The following is a 16,230-nucleotide window of genomic DNA, read 5'->3' as shown; positions in this document are numbered from 1 at the left end:
GCTGAGATCTGTGTATCAACTATATGGTCGGAATCTTTGGTTTCGCAACCAGCGGACCATTTAACTGATGTTTCCACTCTGGAAACTTTTGGTCGGAACTGTGAATTGTGTTGGATTGTGTCGCACCCCCCTCCCAGCTGGTCCATCAAGATGGCGGATGGGACAGTGTCTGGCCTCGGAGTCGGGGAGGGGCATCGTTGGAACCGGCCATCTACTTTGGGATTTGCCATCCTTTCTCCATCTAACAGTCTATATTTCGGCAACTTCTGTGTGTATTTTGAAAATTTGACGATGGGGCTCTACTTATCGGAGGGAATCAGCCAATTTGATCGATGGGGGCCAAGGCTGAGACTGTTGTTTTGGGTTTCACACTATGGTTTCATCGGTAACAGGATTGCTTTACTAGGTTAACGGAGACTGGGCGGGGTTTATAGTTTCCTCCGGTGTAATTTTCTATTGTATTCTGCTTGATTGTGTCAGCTTTGTGGGGGATTCTTTGTTAAGGCGGTGGGGAGAGACCGGGAATGCGTACGATAAAGCCCTCCTCCATTTCTACTTTTTTGTGTAGGGGTTTAGTTCTTCTTTATTTCTCTTTGTTCTTCCTATATTTCGGGTTTTAGTTATTTGGGGCGACAGGCACGCTGCTAGGGAGGTAGGCCGTAGTCATCTGCAGGGGTGCAGGGTGGGGGGTTGGGGGAGGGGAATTTTTGTTTTGCCTTTATTGTTTCTATGGCCTTTTTTCTCTTTCGTGTTCTTCCTTTTGCCTTTTCTTTTGCTTCTTCCTTTTTTGGGTCAGCGTAGTGGGTCCACTCTTCTGTCAATTATCGATTTTTCTTATCTGTGACTATACTTTTCACGGTATTTCAGTATCATTGGGCGGGCGCTTAACTGGTGCGAGCTGTGATTGTATGCTTGTTTATCCTGAATGGTATGCCTTAGCGCCACGGTCTTAAATGTGATCGATCTACTGTGGAAATCCTACTATTTTGCCCGCCCTCTATGCGACTCTGTGATATTGTATGGCACCTGATCCTTCTATTTTTATATTTTAAAAACGAGCCTTTAGAATCCTGTCATTCGTATGGTATGCTTAATAGCCAGTTTTAATTGAATTTGTGGTACATTCGCTTCCCGGGCTGCCGAGTCGTGTCCTAACTGACTTGCTGTGATGAAACTGATTAGCGGCCGGCCCTGGTGGTTGTAGGCCCATATTTGTAACTGGTTGAAGTACCAATAAAGGTTTTCCAAAAAAATAAAAAACTATCTCCCCTTTCTTAAAAACAATTGGGGTAGAGAGTACACCGTTTACAAGCCAATTTAAAAGGCCTCCATCCCATCTATGACAGTCGTAATAAATGGACAACACAAAAATGTGAAGATACTTTGAAAAAAATGTGAAAAGGCAAGATGACCCCTCACGGGCGAACCACCATCGGGATACCTGGTCGGTACTCTCCAGTTTAGCCCTGTTCTCATCATTGGCGGTCATCAAGCCTTAAGTAAATGTGTCCAAATAAAGAAATTGTGTAAGTGCATATAAGTGCAGTGGAAAAAGTGCAAAACAAACCAGAAAACAAAATGTGTAATGCAAAGATAGGATTGTACGTTACTATCACTTTTATTCTTTTACTTCGTGCAACCTATCAGGTTAAAAAGCGGGGTTTGTTTGCTAATCATGCAACCCAAAACCACAAGCCAACATGTTTCATTGCCTTGTGTACTTTTTAGGCAATTTCTTCAGGGCAGAAATTTTCTTACCACTGCATCAATGCTGGACACACCATTCATAAAAAACACGATTCACGAGAAGGTCAATAATAATAATGGTGTTTAGATACAAAAACTGTGTGTGCTTGTAAATTAGTTAAATCGATAAGGAAAAGGCAATTTGTAATAATTGTACAGAAGAATAACACTATGATTATCAATGGTTGGTAATTCTGTGTTTTTTTAAAATCTAGAATCTGTCCTGAAGAAGGTGCTCTATAAGAAAAAAACGAAACGCCGCGTCGACTTTTCTATGATTCTTGTTTTATGTATTATGTTTTACTTTTTATAAATTGTGTATAAAATTGTGACGTGCAGTGTTACTGTATGTGAAATAATAATGTATACATTCTTTACAAAAACCATCTGTGATTAGCCTTGTTAATTGACCTTTATGCAAGCAACAGTAAGATTAAACCTGTGGATATCTATAGCACCTTTATAGTGTTGATATACCAGAACCTTTTTGCCTTTTACCCTTATCCATACCCCAATGTCACAAGATAGGTCCGCTTTGTGCTTTTAGTTTTGATACATCTAAATGTATAGGCAGTAGCCCTTTTGTTTAGCTCTTGGGCCTGTAGAGTGGGACACCCCGTGATTTTTGCACTTCTCCTTGCGGAACCTTTGTCGGCGCAGATTTATTCGGTTCCGGGCGTGGTTGCTGCTTGTCTTTAGCCTTAGGAGTTGCTACTGTGTGATTTGGTGTAGATTTCGGCACCGAAGGTATTGTTTTCGGAGTAGTAGGCTGTTTCGAGGGCTTGATCTCATCGGAATCAGGTCTTGTAGGTTTCGGTACCGAAGATATTGGCTTCGAAGTGGAAGCTGGTCTCGTCGGCCTTGAGGCATCAGACGCTGGCTTCATAGTTTTATCTTTAGAAGTCGACTGTTTCGGAGCCGGGACTTCTTTCGGTTTTGGTGCCGAGGGAGCTGGTGGGATCGGCACGTGCAGCTTGCTCGGGAAGGAGTCATCGGAAGGCTTGAGTGTTTCCTTCAGTGCCGGGCTCAATGGCGGGGCTTTAGAAGTGTTTTTACGTTTGCGACTGGGCCCCGGAGGCGGAGTGTTGACCTTTGCCTTCGATTTGGCAGGGGCAGGGGCAGTAGTACTTACGCACTGACCCGATGGTATGGAGTCATCGGAGTCGTCTGCATCAGATACGATTTGGAGATCGTCTGAATCTTCTTCGGGAACGAGCTGAACTTCTTAGTCGAAGATATCCACCGTTTCTGGCGCCGATCTCTGCATGTCTTGTCAACGGGCTCTCCGATCTCGAATAGTCTTGTTGGATCAAAAGGACGCACAGGCTGTACAGCTGGATACGTCGTGTTCTGGCGATAAGCACAGGTTACAGACCTTGTGATGGTCACTGTGTGAAAACTTTGCTCCACACTTGGGGCATCTTTGGATGGCGACATTTCCATGAGGTGTAGGCCTCACGGCGTGTATAGGCCCAACGGCCCGCTTCGACGACCGGAATTGAGCTGATGGGAGTCGAGACGACATTTGTCGATATCGAAAGTAGTTTGGTGTAGTTTTAATACGTTTTTACGCGTCGAAGTACTTGAAAAGTAGATTTCGAACCGGAGCGGAACAGTTTAATCCGAACCTAGTGGCAGAAAAAAACAATCTAAGGATGGAGCCGATGTCCATGCGTACTATCGTCCAAGGGAGGAGTCACCTATCTTGTGACTACAAAAGACTTCTTCCAAGACGACAACATGCAATCATCTGAGCCCCACACCAGGTGGAGATCTAATGCTAAAGTGTACAACCTGCAGCTCATATGCCTCGAACACCGAGTTCCCAGAAGCAGGTCTGTGACAGCGGGCAATTGTCCTGTGCACAGAGCCCCTGTGCATGGTTTGGTCCATGCCCCAAGCGGGACATCTGTGAGGGCTTCATTAAAAAGGTTGAGAGGTTCTATGGGGGTGACTCCCAGCTAAAGCACCCAGCTAAAGCACCTCTGTAAAGACGTTTGCCTTAACAGCCACTGAGGGACCACGACGCCCTCCTCACCACCATATCAAAGGAAGCCCCTTCCTCTGTAAACACACTACGATGACGGACTAAGTCAGTGTCTGCAGAGGTATCTAAACTGCTGGCATCTGCCAGTTCCTCATACCAGTAGTCTTTGGGCTTTTCTAAGAGGTTAGAGTAGCCATAACGATCCTCACATCCTTCCTAATCGTACTCCTCACAGTCCCCATATAAAAATGAGGGCCCTGGCTCCGATTCGGAAGGTTGAGCTCCGGTCGCCGCCCAAGTCAACTTCAGGCAGGACTGATCAGGTTCTGTATCAGAGTCAGGTATTACAATGGGGTTGGCACGGTCATGGGGCCGTTGGCAAAGCTAGGAACTACATCACTGGAACAAGTTCTGGAGCAGATTGCAGTCTTACGGCCAGAGCCAATCCGGATCCCGAACTGGATGCAGGGAGCCAGACTGGCATCGAGGGCGAATCCGCTGGTGGAAAGCCATTGGGGGCAACCCCGGACCCATGGGCCTGAAGGCGCTCCAGAGGGGTTGGGCCCTCCAAATATTAAATGCATGGCCTCATAGACCACCTTTAGCTAGGCAGTGGTTGCTCCGACTCTGGGAAACTTTGGGCGGTGAGGAGTAGACCCAGGCTCAGGCTCCGCTGAGACGCGTGGGACAAGGCCTAGATTTGTGACATTGATCCCATGCCCCATACGAAGACTTGGACCAACACTGGAAAGTCAAAAAGCGCTTCGACTTCTTATCTGGGACTTACCCAACAATAACTTTTAACGCAGTGACTAGCACCGGGAACGATTCCGCAAGTGCCCTAGGGACCTTTCACGCAACCGGAACCTAAAGTGTCGCAGAGTTGACTGGCATTGACCAAGAGCTTCAAGGACCACTCTCAAAGCATCTTGGGGCTCATGCAGCGACAGTCATCACAGGCCTTGGAGTCATGGCCCAGCTCCAGGCACCAGAGGTGAACCAGGTGGGGGGCCTGTCACAGACAACCACAGGGCTTGAGCCCCACAGGTTTTTTTTATGAGGCATCCCTAGCCCAATGGCAACAGTCTTAATAAGTCGAAAAAATAATCCAAAAAGTGGACCAAGGTAGCTCTCTCTGGATCTGTGCTGATCACGAGGAAAGAAAAGTACTGATGTCATCACTCTGGAATGGTGCCTATATAGGCACCGCGCAGGTCAATTGCAGCCCGGACGCAGTCGATTATCAGCTCATCAAAGCCACATGACAGTATGCAGAGGTACTACTCAAGATTGTTTAGATCCAGTCTGAGAACCTGGGGAATATTCTAAGTTAATGAATTTATGGCTAGAAGTGTCTAGAAGATTTTTTTTACTTATTAGGAGCAGCATTTCTAATCAGTCAGGCCTGGGCATCTTTTCTTTAGTGGGGAAAAACACATGAAAAAAACAAGTAGGAAGCCAGAGATCGGATATGTCTTTATATTTTATTTAGTTATACATTTGTGATTTCTTCTTCTTTTTCACTTTTTCCAACATGAGTAAGCAGCATAACGACAGTCCCAAAAGAAGGAGTTGCAACTGTAGTGAAACACAAATACTGATTTTTCACATTTTGTACATCACACGCTGATCATCAGAAAGATCATGAGTAAAGGATCATTAATAAGAGGTCCCTCAGTTTTGAAAGAAGACAAGGCCATAGGATGGCTTTCAGGAAATACTTGCAAATAATCAGTGTCACAATCCACCTCTCTACCAGTGAACTGTCAACAACATCTAGAACAAACAAAACTTACAGGACTAAAAAAGATGATCACCATTCCGTGCAAGGCATGAGGCAGTTACCACGCTGTTCGTTGTTTGAAACAGTTGGTAATTTGGATAGCTTATCTGATGACTGCTGTAACTCCTATTGGAAAAGATGAATGTTGAAGACTTGTGGATGAAAGAATTTCTGAAGAGTCTCCCATCTGTGCGGATTCTGAAGTGATAGGCCACCAATATATGGAAAAAGGTGTCCAAAACAAAGAATCCAGGCTTCGAAGAGAAAGAGAATGAATCTACATTAAATTCACTCTGTTAATACTGGCCTCTGAGGCATGAAATGCTAATTTAAGGCAATTTGGATTCCAAAGACTGCAAGGAAAATTATGGGACCTCCAATCATGTAAACCACCTAACAACATTACACTCACTATACAGTTTTTTGAAAAACAAAAAGCAACAGTTTTGTTCCAACTCCAGAAGTAGATAAAATAGAAACAAATGTTAGTGATACATAGGATGGAGATTGTGGCAGTGGTCATTTTGCATAAAAAAAAGAAGTGCCAGGGCTCTCGTCAGGAGGAGCGTGCACCAGCCCATTTCTCCTGTTAGCACCGCCTAAAACAGAAACATCTACGGACCACGAAAGTGGGGAAAGGATGTGCGGTAAAGGCCAGAGCTACGAATTTGGAGCTGGGAAACCAGGCTTGAGTCTCAGTGTCGGCTCAACATGCTATGATTCTAGGCAAACCACTTAATCTCCCCGTAAATGAATGTTAAGTGCCGGTGCTGAACACCGGCAAGTACTGGCTAAAATTAAGCACTGGGTAGGGGGCATGATATCAACCATGCTTTTAAGACCACAATATGTATTTAACAAGTCATGTTAGAGGGTTTCTGCCCACTAGGAGACCTTACACATTTTTAAAAGAAGAACAGAATAGATTTGAATGGCAAATATTCATAAAGCAGTTTCTATAATTTAAATGGATAAAAGTATAACGTTAAAACCTGTGACTTACCCGAACTTTACAGTGTGCTAATAATCCCCACATTGGCTGGGCACAAGCTTCAAGTTCTGCAGCAAATGCTGCGTAATAGGTCTGAGACTCAAATTCCACATGCTCATTGAGTTCTCGCTTATTCAAATTCATACCTTAAAAAAAAAAACGAGACCAGTGATGTCTATGCTTAACATTTTTGTTTTTTTTCTTAAATAAAAAACAGTGTGGCAATGACTGCAATGCAACTGTAGCTAAATGTCTAAACAGAGAAACCTGTCCATGCAGAAACCCTCTGTGAATATTGTGTTTGACTTCTCATTCCCTTTATTTCACAGGAGTCCTACTATCTCAATTAGTTCGGTATGAGTATGCGCAACATAACCAATGGGCATAATTTTAGTAACTGAACTGTTCCCCTCATATATTTGTGATGATAGTGCAACTCGCTCAACAGCAATGCAAACCATAACTCACACACCAAAAGCAATGCTTACGGCCTCAAAATAGTATCAATAAATATTCACAAGGTATATGTAATCAAACACAAACAAATCAATTATCATACATCAATAGTCTCTGTCAAAGTAGATCGGGTAATGATACATGTAATCTCATCTATAAAATGATTTACAGTACAACATTTATAACTGCATGTGTTTCAGAAAGGGAGGTCACGAGCACTGGATTTGATATGGAAGTTAAGGTTTGCCTGGCTGTTGTGTGAGTTATGGATTGTAAATGTAAATGTAAATGTACATGTATTTATATAGCGCAAATCACTGACCGAGGTCGGTATCTAAGCGCTTGCTTAGGGAACCCGTCCTGGTATTCCCCTGTGAGATAACCCCGGCAGGGTATCCACAAGGTGAAAGCTAGGCATCCCGCCGCGAGGGGCCGTTGTGGAGATTAAGCAAGCTATTGCCCAGAGTCGCAGAGTGTTAACCCGTGAGTCGAGAAGGCACCGGAGCGAGAATTATCGAGCCTGTGGAATTTTTCAGCCCAAGACCCGCCGAGGCGGGGAATTGAACCCTGGTCCAGAGCCGATCTCAGCTTCCGGGTCTGCCGCCTCTAACCCCTGAGCCACACTTCTCCACTATGATGTCCTGACCATAACTAGCAAATTTAATTTCTAGATTTTAATGATTTGGGGGGATACTACAGCATGTAAGGGTTACACAGATGACCCTATCACCAAAAATGAGAGAATAGTGGTAAATATGTCTAAAACACATTCAAACCTCTGAGGGTTGGGAGGGTCAAAGGCAGCATAGACGCCCATCCTGTCTTGGCAGGAGATGTAATCTACATAAAGAGTATTTGTCTAGCACTCGGGTGCAGCCTGAAAAGACAACTTCTCTGTAAACACAGCACTTCTGTGTTGGTTTGATTGTTTCACCTGCTTTTGGATTACTCCCTATTATCACACTAAGAAAACTCCATATATTTTACATAGGAGCAATAAAGGCATCCATTTAATATAGTAGCAAATACGTGGACAGGCATAAACCCCATATAGAGAGTTCTCAAGGTCAAATGTGTCAGAATATTTCACAGAAATAAATGTAGATTTGCTGGTGAGGATAGGCCACAGATGACCAAGAAAGATAACAACCCTGGTTTACTGTATTAACAGGTAAAGAGAAGCTTCTTTGGTATCCATCACATTGTCACATTTCTGGATTACATTAACTAGCAGTACACAAATGGGAAGACAAGAAACCCATCTTGTTGTAATATGTTTTAAAACTGTGACCCTAGTTTATTCCTGGAGGTTGAGGCAGCAGCACCTGCTGACAGACATGTGAGAGTCTGCTCTGTGGCAGCTCAACAGAGTTCTTTAATAGCAAATCCCACATAGAACACTGTGACTGATAACCATTTCAAAGAAATAAGTTGGCAACCTTCAGCTGGTTTTGCAGTCATAGCATGCAAGGCATGAAGAACTCAATCTAGAAGCCCTTGTTTGGAAATGCCCTGGCCTTTCGAGGATATGCTGAAGGAGATATATGTTTTAAACAGCTTCTGTCCAGGTAATAAATAGTAAAGCACCACTTTCGAACCCACCATACTAAGTGATCTGTCTGCAGCAGATTACTTTTTAAAGAATGCATGTGTAGTCACGACTCATGTGAAAACCCCAAGTAATATTAACAGGAAACTTTGGATTTGATACAACAGCAAACTTTTTTCATGAAGGCTTGAGTTTGTTTCACTTACTCTACCAGATGATATTATTACAAGACTGAAAGCTCCTTTCGAGGAAACATGTCAGCTCAGCTTTGACAAGTAGCTCAAAAGAAGGACCTGTTCTTACCACTAGAACGGTGTTCATTTCCTACTCTGATGCCAGCTTGGGAACAAAGGGTACAGAACAAACTTTTACAATGCAAGAAAAAAAAAAAGTGGTTCACATAGACATCTGGATCTGTATAAAGCAGCCAAAAGGACACTCAGTGATGAGTAATTATTTTCAAACTGAATTAGATGGAGGAGGTCGGCCACAATTTGATGTGGTAGAAACATCACTTCGTGCAATTCCTCAAATTTGCACCAAGTGCAACATCTTTTTATTGTTATGGACAGTAGCACTGGAACTGGTCAATCAATCGGGATTGTAAGCGCGCTACTCATGCATGAGGGAGTCAAGGCGCTGGGGGGGATGTTGCAGGTCTGCTTAGCCGAAGAGCCAGGTCTTGAGGGTTTTTCTGAAGGTGCTCAGGAAGGGAGCGCGCCTGATGTCTGCCGGTAGCTCGTTCCATGTCTTGGCTGCAATGTGGGAGAAGGATCTTCCGTCTGCTCCGGCTCTGTGGATGCGCGGGGTTTCGGCCTGTGCGAGGTTGGTGGAACCGAGGTTTATTTTGGGTATGTGGCAGTTGATTCTATTGTGGAGGTATTTTGGGCCGCTGTTGTGTAGGCATTTGTAGGCGTGGGTGAGGATCTTGAAGGCGACTCTTTTCTCCACGGGGAGCCAGTGGAGTCTACGAAGGTATTGGCTGGTGTGTTTGTACGGGGGGATGCCTAGGACAAGTCTGGCGGTAGCGTTCTGTATTGTTTGTAGTCTGTGGAGTAGGGATTTGTTGATGCCGGCGTAGAGGGCGTTGCTGTAGTCCAGTCGGCTGGTGATGAGTGAACTGGTGTCCATCTTTCTGGACTCAGGGGGGGTCCATTTGAAGGTCTTGGGGAGGATGCAAAGTGTGTTGAAGCAGCTGGAGGTGATGGCGTTGACCTGTCAGTTCTTGATGAGTGATGCGTCCAGTATGATGCTGAGGTTTTTAGCATGGACTGTGGGGGTAGGTGGGCTTCCAAGGGCAGTTGGCCACCGGGTATTGTCCCATGCCCAGAGGGTGGTTCCCAGAACAAGGACTTCTGTTTTCTTGGCATTGAGTTTCAGGCAGCTGTTGGTCATCCAGACTGCGACGTCTTGCATTCCTTTCTGGAAGTTGAGTTTGGCTTTGGCGGGGTCTTGGGTGAGGGAGAGGATGAGTTGGGTGTCGTCTGTGTAGGATGCGATGTTGAGGCTGTGTTGTCAGATGATGGCAGCGAGGTGAGCCATGTAGATGTTGGAGAGGGTCGGGCTCAGAGATGAGCCCTGTGGGACACCGCAGGTGATTTTCGTGGGATCGGAGAGGAAGGGTGGCAGTCTGATCCTTTGGCTTGTTCCGGTGAGGAATGATCGGATCCAGTCCAGGGCTGTTCCTTGTATGCCGGTGTTGTGTAGTCTTGCGACTAGTGTGCGGTGGGAGATGGTGTTCTTCTGACAGCATTTTTTGTGTTCTACACCATAGACTTCCATATAGCCCCAATGCTTTCCATGAGATGAAGTTAATGGCTGGAGCCCAAACTTTACAAATTGTTCCACCACCAGTGGTTATGGAATATGTTGGTATGGTCAAAAATGCTCTAGCAGACCACAGAATGGACCTACAGTTGCCTATAATGTCAACGCTATTGAAGTTTAGAAATTCAAGAGTCACATATGAGTCGCACAGAGTGTGGAGAAGAATCTGGCTTGTTTCTGTGACTGAATGCACACTGTGTTTATGTAAGTCCAAAGTTGTCAAATACTGTGTAGCAGATCTGACTGCTCAAAGCTAGATTGATCAGGATCAGAGCATCATTCTCTCGTCTCGGCAGTAAACATTCATAATAATCATAAGGTTCCGGGAAATGCATGATGCTTATTTAAATAACTTGTTACAGGGAACTCAAAATGTTTCCTCCCCTTAATCAACTCCCTGAGTTCCTTGTTGCCGGTGCCTATGGGTGATGATGAGCCATTTAATATTCTGTGCCTTAGCAAAGCGATTTAGCTGTGGTGGCACACGCCTCAAAATTCATCTTCACCTTTAGTTGTTAATCTCCCACACGAAGCACAATTACTTTTATCTAATTACCACAGCAATACTCAACACATAACTCGCAAACGTTTGCTAGATGCACACAAAAATTTTATTTCCCAGTTCTTGCTACACATTCCCTTTCTTTGCTTTGGAAAGAATGTCTTTTCTGATGCATGCAAGAGGCATGTAGGGCCATTGGTTCTAGAAAATGGGTTCCAAATAGACACGTCTGCCGCACAACCATTTCTCTCAACAAAACGTTTCATACTCTTTGTGTTTCATGCCCACTGTCAATGCCTAAAGCAGATGGGTCTTTTTTGGAGCATAAACTACTAGACTCTCTTGCACTATAGTGAGGCTGTGCCTCTGTAAAACCATAACATGAGTTATGCAGCTGCAGGGACTAGACAAAGGTAATGGAAGGCAGCAGTGGCAGACCTGGACTTTACTAGTCTCCCTGATAGACTAGAGAAACAAGACTGGACTGGTCCCTGTAAACGAAAAAGAACCAGCTAGCAAGCATATCTGATCTCAGTAACAGGGCAGCCACATGTGATACTGAGAAAGGGGACAACTATGCCTAGGGCTACAGTGCACAGATCACACAGCCAAACATGCTTTAGACCAGGCACAGACCACGTGGATTTTTACAAATAGTGAAGGCTACACTGAACTAAGGAAACTGGCATGGCATTTTAGTAACCTTGAGCTAACTGACGCAAGGAAATGAAAGTTACATGTGCAATCAAAGTGAACTCCTTAAAAGTATGAATACTTTGGCTTTTCAATAAGGAAGTGGGAAACTGTGCTAACTAGAGAAAGTTGTTATGGAAAGTGCCAACATACAATTTATGTGGCATAGGATAGCTGTAACGTGTATAATGGACCATTATCTGGAAAATGGGCTTCCTGTGTCAATGCTGAGGGCCGTGGAATACTGGATAGTGATTAATTCCTGGGAAGACTGTTAATTTGTTTTGCCGTTGGAAAACATACAAAAATACCTTACTATTCATTATGTTACCTCCCAATATCTTAGAGAGTGCTACAATATTAACATACCTTTTTTTCAATTGGGAAGTAATTTGGAGGGAGCAAACCCTTTTGTATAGTGGTGTTTCAGTCATGCAAAGTGTTTACCAACGTTACTGGTTTAATAAGCACAAGTATACACCATTTGCCACTACCTTTCCCAAACTGTTCTAATAAGTATCCTCAAATTCCCTTATAAAGTGGCCTCTAAACTTTAGAAAGTATTAAGGAATCTTTACTGGACAAATGTGCTCTAAAATGTATAATTTGCTAATTATTTCCCAAAACTTCTATCTATGGGAATCCTGCTCCAACCTTCAAACCCACTTGGGACTCAGCCTAACAAACAAGTTACTTACCTTCAGTAACGCCTTAACTGGTAGAGACTATCTAGCTGCAGATTCCTTACCTTAGAAATATCCCTGGGCGTCAGACTGAATCCAGAATTTATAGTCAGTAGTAACTCTGCATGCTGGTAGGTGGTGCCGTTCAGCTCTGACAGGAGTCATCCATTCCGGATATTAGGTTTGCAGAGCCTTTATAGGCGCCACCCAGTTGCGCTGAGGTCAGTTAAATTTTGCAACTTTCCACGTCGGAAGCACAGAGCCACGAAGTACACTTACCACTGGTTTGGATAACTAGGGCCCTGAAAGGGGAAATCTTTATCTCTAGAAATCCGTTCATAGAGCGGAAAGGATGGGCTGGTCGGTAAGGAATCTAAATAGAGTTTCTACCAAATGAGGCGTTACCGAAGGTAAGTAACTTGTTCATCTGATAGAGACTTATAGCTGCAGATTCCTTACCTTAGAATAGATACCCAAGCAATACCTTTCTGGAGGTGGGTCTGCAGACCAGTTTCACACAAGTCAGCCTTGCAGGACAGAGCAGGCAAAGGGCCGATCCCTACGGATTGGACTGTCCAGACCGAAGTGTTCGTTAAAAGTGTGCAGGGAAGCCCACGTCACTGCCTGGCAGATGTCCAAGTCTGGACTCCACGTGCTAATGCAGTTGTGGCAGCTATGGTCTGGTGGAATGAGCATGCAAACACTCAGGTGGTTGCTTCTTAGCCAATGCATAGCAAATTGTGATACAGAGAATGATCCATCAGGAGATGGTCCCCTTCTGTATAGCCCATACTTTCTTCGCTCTGACATATCCCAAGAAGAACTAATCATTCACCTGGGACTCTCATGTGAGGTCAAGGTAGAACGACAATGGGTCCAGACGATGAAGTTGCTCCTCTTCCTTGGAGGGATGTTGCGGAGTGTAAAAAGTAGGCAGAGTGAAGGTTTTGGCCTACGTGAAACCTTTTGGAAGAAAGGAAGCTCTTACACGAAGCACCAGTTTGTCTGCGTATATGTTAAGATAAGGAGAATTGGATGACAAGGCCTGAAGCTCACTTACTGTCCAGACAGATATTATTGTCACCAGGAAGGCAGTCTTGAAAGTAAGGAGCCTGAGAGGACAGTTATGTAAGGGCACAAATGGAGCGCACATCAGGAAAGTTAGAACCAGATTAAGGCCTCACCGAGGCACAGTGAAAGGAGCAAGAGAAAAAATATGCTGCAAACCTTTTAAAAACCTATGTACAATAGGAGACTGTAAAAGGGAAGTTTGGCCAGGTAACCGAACAAATGCAGAGCTTGCAGTGCCCAGAGCAGAGCTCTGCTGGGCAAGGGAAAGGATGAACAGGACAACCTGAGAAAGAGGGCAGAAAGGGGATCAATGTGTCTCTTTCTGGACACCATGCCACAATTTTAGCCCAACTGCAGGTGTAAACCGTCTTGGGGGAGGGACACCTGGTTGGTAAGATAAACATACAAATTGTGGGAGAAAGGTAAAAAACTGTCAATCTCCACGCAAGAAGGCGGAGCGTTGACAGGTTCGGGTGGAGAATCCTCCCCTACTGCTGGGCCAGAAGATCGTCCCGAAGGGGGAGCTTGATCGGAGGATTGATGGCCACCAGACTCTCCATGCCAAATCTGGAACCACAAGGATGACTTGGGCTCGGTCATTACTGATCTTCTTGAGAACTCTGGGCAGAAGTGTTGTTGGTGGAGGCCAAATCTCCAATCGAGACGAAAAGCATCTCCGAGCGAAAGCAGCCTTGGAAACTCCAACATGCAGGACTGCTAACTTTGTGCGTTCTAGACCGTGCCAAACAGATCTAACCATGGAAAAGACCATGCAGCACCTCCAGATGGAGATGCCATTTGTGATCCACAAGGTATCTTCGGCTGAGTTTGTCCGCCCTAGTGTTCCGAGAATCTGCCAGATGTTTAACCACCAGGGATATGATCTCCTGTTCCAGCCATGTCCAGAGATACAAGGCCTTTTGATAAAGGGTCCACGACCCCAACATCCCTCCGTTTGTCGCAGTACCATATGGTGGTGGCATTGTCTGTGAACACCTGCACTAGCCTTCCCTGGATGGAAGGTAGCAAGGCTTTCAATGCCAACCAAGATCCACTTCTGGCATCTGCACTCTCTCTATGGACCCTTTGCCCAACAAAGCCATAGAAAGCTGTTGTAAGTAGGTGGCATGGAGGGAATAGCCCCGTTTAGACAATCTGCAAAACCCACCTGTCCGATGTTATGGACTGCCAGCAGGGCAGGAGATGACGAATCCTGCTGCCCACTGGGTACCTATAATGGCAAACAGGCAGACTAGGAGGGTTTGGAGGCTGCGGCTACGGCTGCTGGGGGATGGTGGACTGACCAGACCACTGGCCACCCGACAAACCGGCTGGTAGGTAGCACGTCCACAGAACACAGAGGCTGAAAAGCTTGCGCACCGCAGTGGCTGGGGAGATAAGGACATGGTTGTACGACCCTTTTGTAGCCACAAAAGGAGGGAAAAGACAGATTGAGGCTTCTGAGGGCCACAGAAAGACCTAAGGACCTGGCTGTAGCCCTGCTGTCCTTGAGCCAAATCCACTTAGTCTACGAAGAAATGGGAGCCATCAAAGGGCATGCCCATGAGCCAGTAGTCCACAACCAGGCGTGGCGTCGCAGGGCCACTGTCGTCTAAACTGCTCTGCCTAGTGAGTCAGTGATATCTAGTCCACAGCGAAAACATCTTCTTGACTAAATTGTCCAGACTCTTGGATTCCAGATCCAGCAGGGCAGTTGGGAATGTGCCAGGATTTACTTGAGAAGTGGAGGCGAGGACCACCAAGCTCTCCGGGGTATGGTGTTCCGTGAGGAATTTGGGGTCCCCAGGAGTAGGACGGTGGCGGTCTGCAATAGTCGTGTTCACAGGAGACCCTGTGTTGAGCTATGACCGGCTCCCAAGCAGGACATCAGTAAGTCGTTCATTAACGGGGAAAGTGGTTCAGAAGTGGACTCTCCCGGCTGAAACAGAGGCTCAAAACATTAGCCTGACTGCCACTGAAGGCAAGCTAAGATCCAGGACCTCAGCCACCCACCGCACCACCATTGTGTAGCCATGGTGGGGGAAGAAAGCATGGCAGTATCTAGAGAAGTATCCAGTCCTCTGGCTTAACCCATATCCTCACACGAGTCCAAGAAGCCATAAAGCTGGCATTCTTCAGGGTCTGGAGACTCCTCCCATTCTTCCCCGAGGCCTCACTCATAGGAACAGTGCTCAGTGCTCAAGAATAGAAGCACAACCAGAGTAAATAAAAGGTAGAATTCTAACATGTTTCTAAAACAGTGACTATATGCAGGCCTGAAGATATATGGTTGTAATCAAGATGCAAGCCCTATCTAAGTGTTCCTAAGTGGACCTAGCATGTATGTGGGCGTAAAGCCAAGAATCCCCTAGGAAAGAGCCCACCCCATTACAGAGACCATCTTGGTCTCGAGTTGGACACCTCTCAAGAGTTTTTACACAGAATAGAATAATCCTGCTGTGTATGTCCTGGGCAGGGAATTAAGTATGATACTGAAGCATAATAAATGAGGTTGCAATCCAATAAATTGGATAAGTATGTGGTTCCGAAGCAGCTGGCTGTATAGGAGGTAGCTGTTGGTGACCAAGAGGCAACATCTGAACCTTCCCTAATTTCCATAATGTTGGCAATTTATGTCCTTTGAGCGACGCTCAAATCCAAGATTGACAAAGTCTCTATTGAAATGAACTTAATTTGTGCCGATATGAACAAGAACTCGGAGAGAATTACAGTGGCGGAGACAACCATACAGGAGCTTCAATCTACCACGCGTAAATTGAAGGAGTGGGGCCAGCAATTAGTCCACCAACACAAGCAGAAGGCCCTGAAGCTGGAGGATCAGGAAGGAAGGGCCGGTCGGAAGATTCTTCCTGGATTTCACTTTAAAGGTGCAACAGGAGCGCCGCTCCTTTGATGGCGTGAAGCAGGCTCTAAGGGAAAGG

General features: G+C 45.4%; 1 protein-coding gene across 7 annotated transcripts in view; it reads right to left on the bottom strand.

Moving 5' to 3' along the window:
- Positions 1 to 16,230, bottom strand: part of UBR3 (ubiquitin protein ligase E3 component n-recognin 3) — a 2,118,328-nt gene that overhangs the window by 1,455,254 nt on the left and 646,844 nt on the right. For all 7 annotated transcript variants that reach the window (XM_086956098.1, XM_086956102.1, XM_086956099.1 and 4 more), the window contains exon 10: positions 6,520 to 6,653. In XM_086956098.1, coding sequence (XP_086812224.1) covers positions 6,520 to 6,653 — 134 coding nt within the window. The remainder of the gene's footprint in view (positions 1 to 6,519; positions 6,654 to 16,230) is intronic.

This window comes from Lissotriton vulgaris, chromosome 2_1, assembly GCF_964263255.1.
Source record: "Lissotriton vulgaris chromosome 2_1, aLisVul1.2, whole genome shotgun sequence".
Classification (NCBI taxonomy): domain Eukaryota; kingdom Metazoa; phylum Chordata; class Amphibia; order Caudata; family Salamandridae; genus Lissotriton; species Lissotriton vulgaris.
The sequence above is the reverse complement of the archived record's forward strand: the minus strand, read 5'-3'. Positions and strand labels throughout refer to the sequence as shown.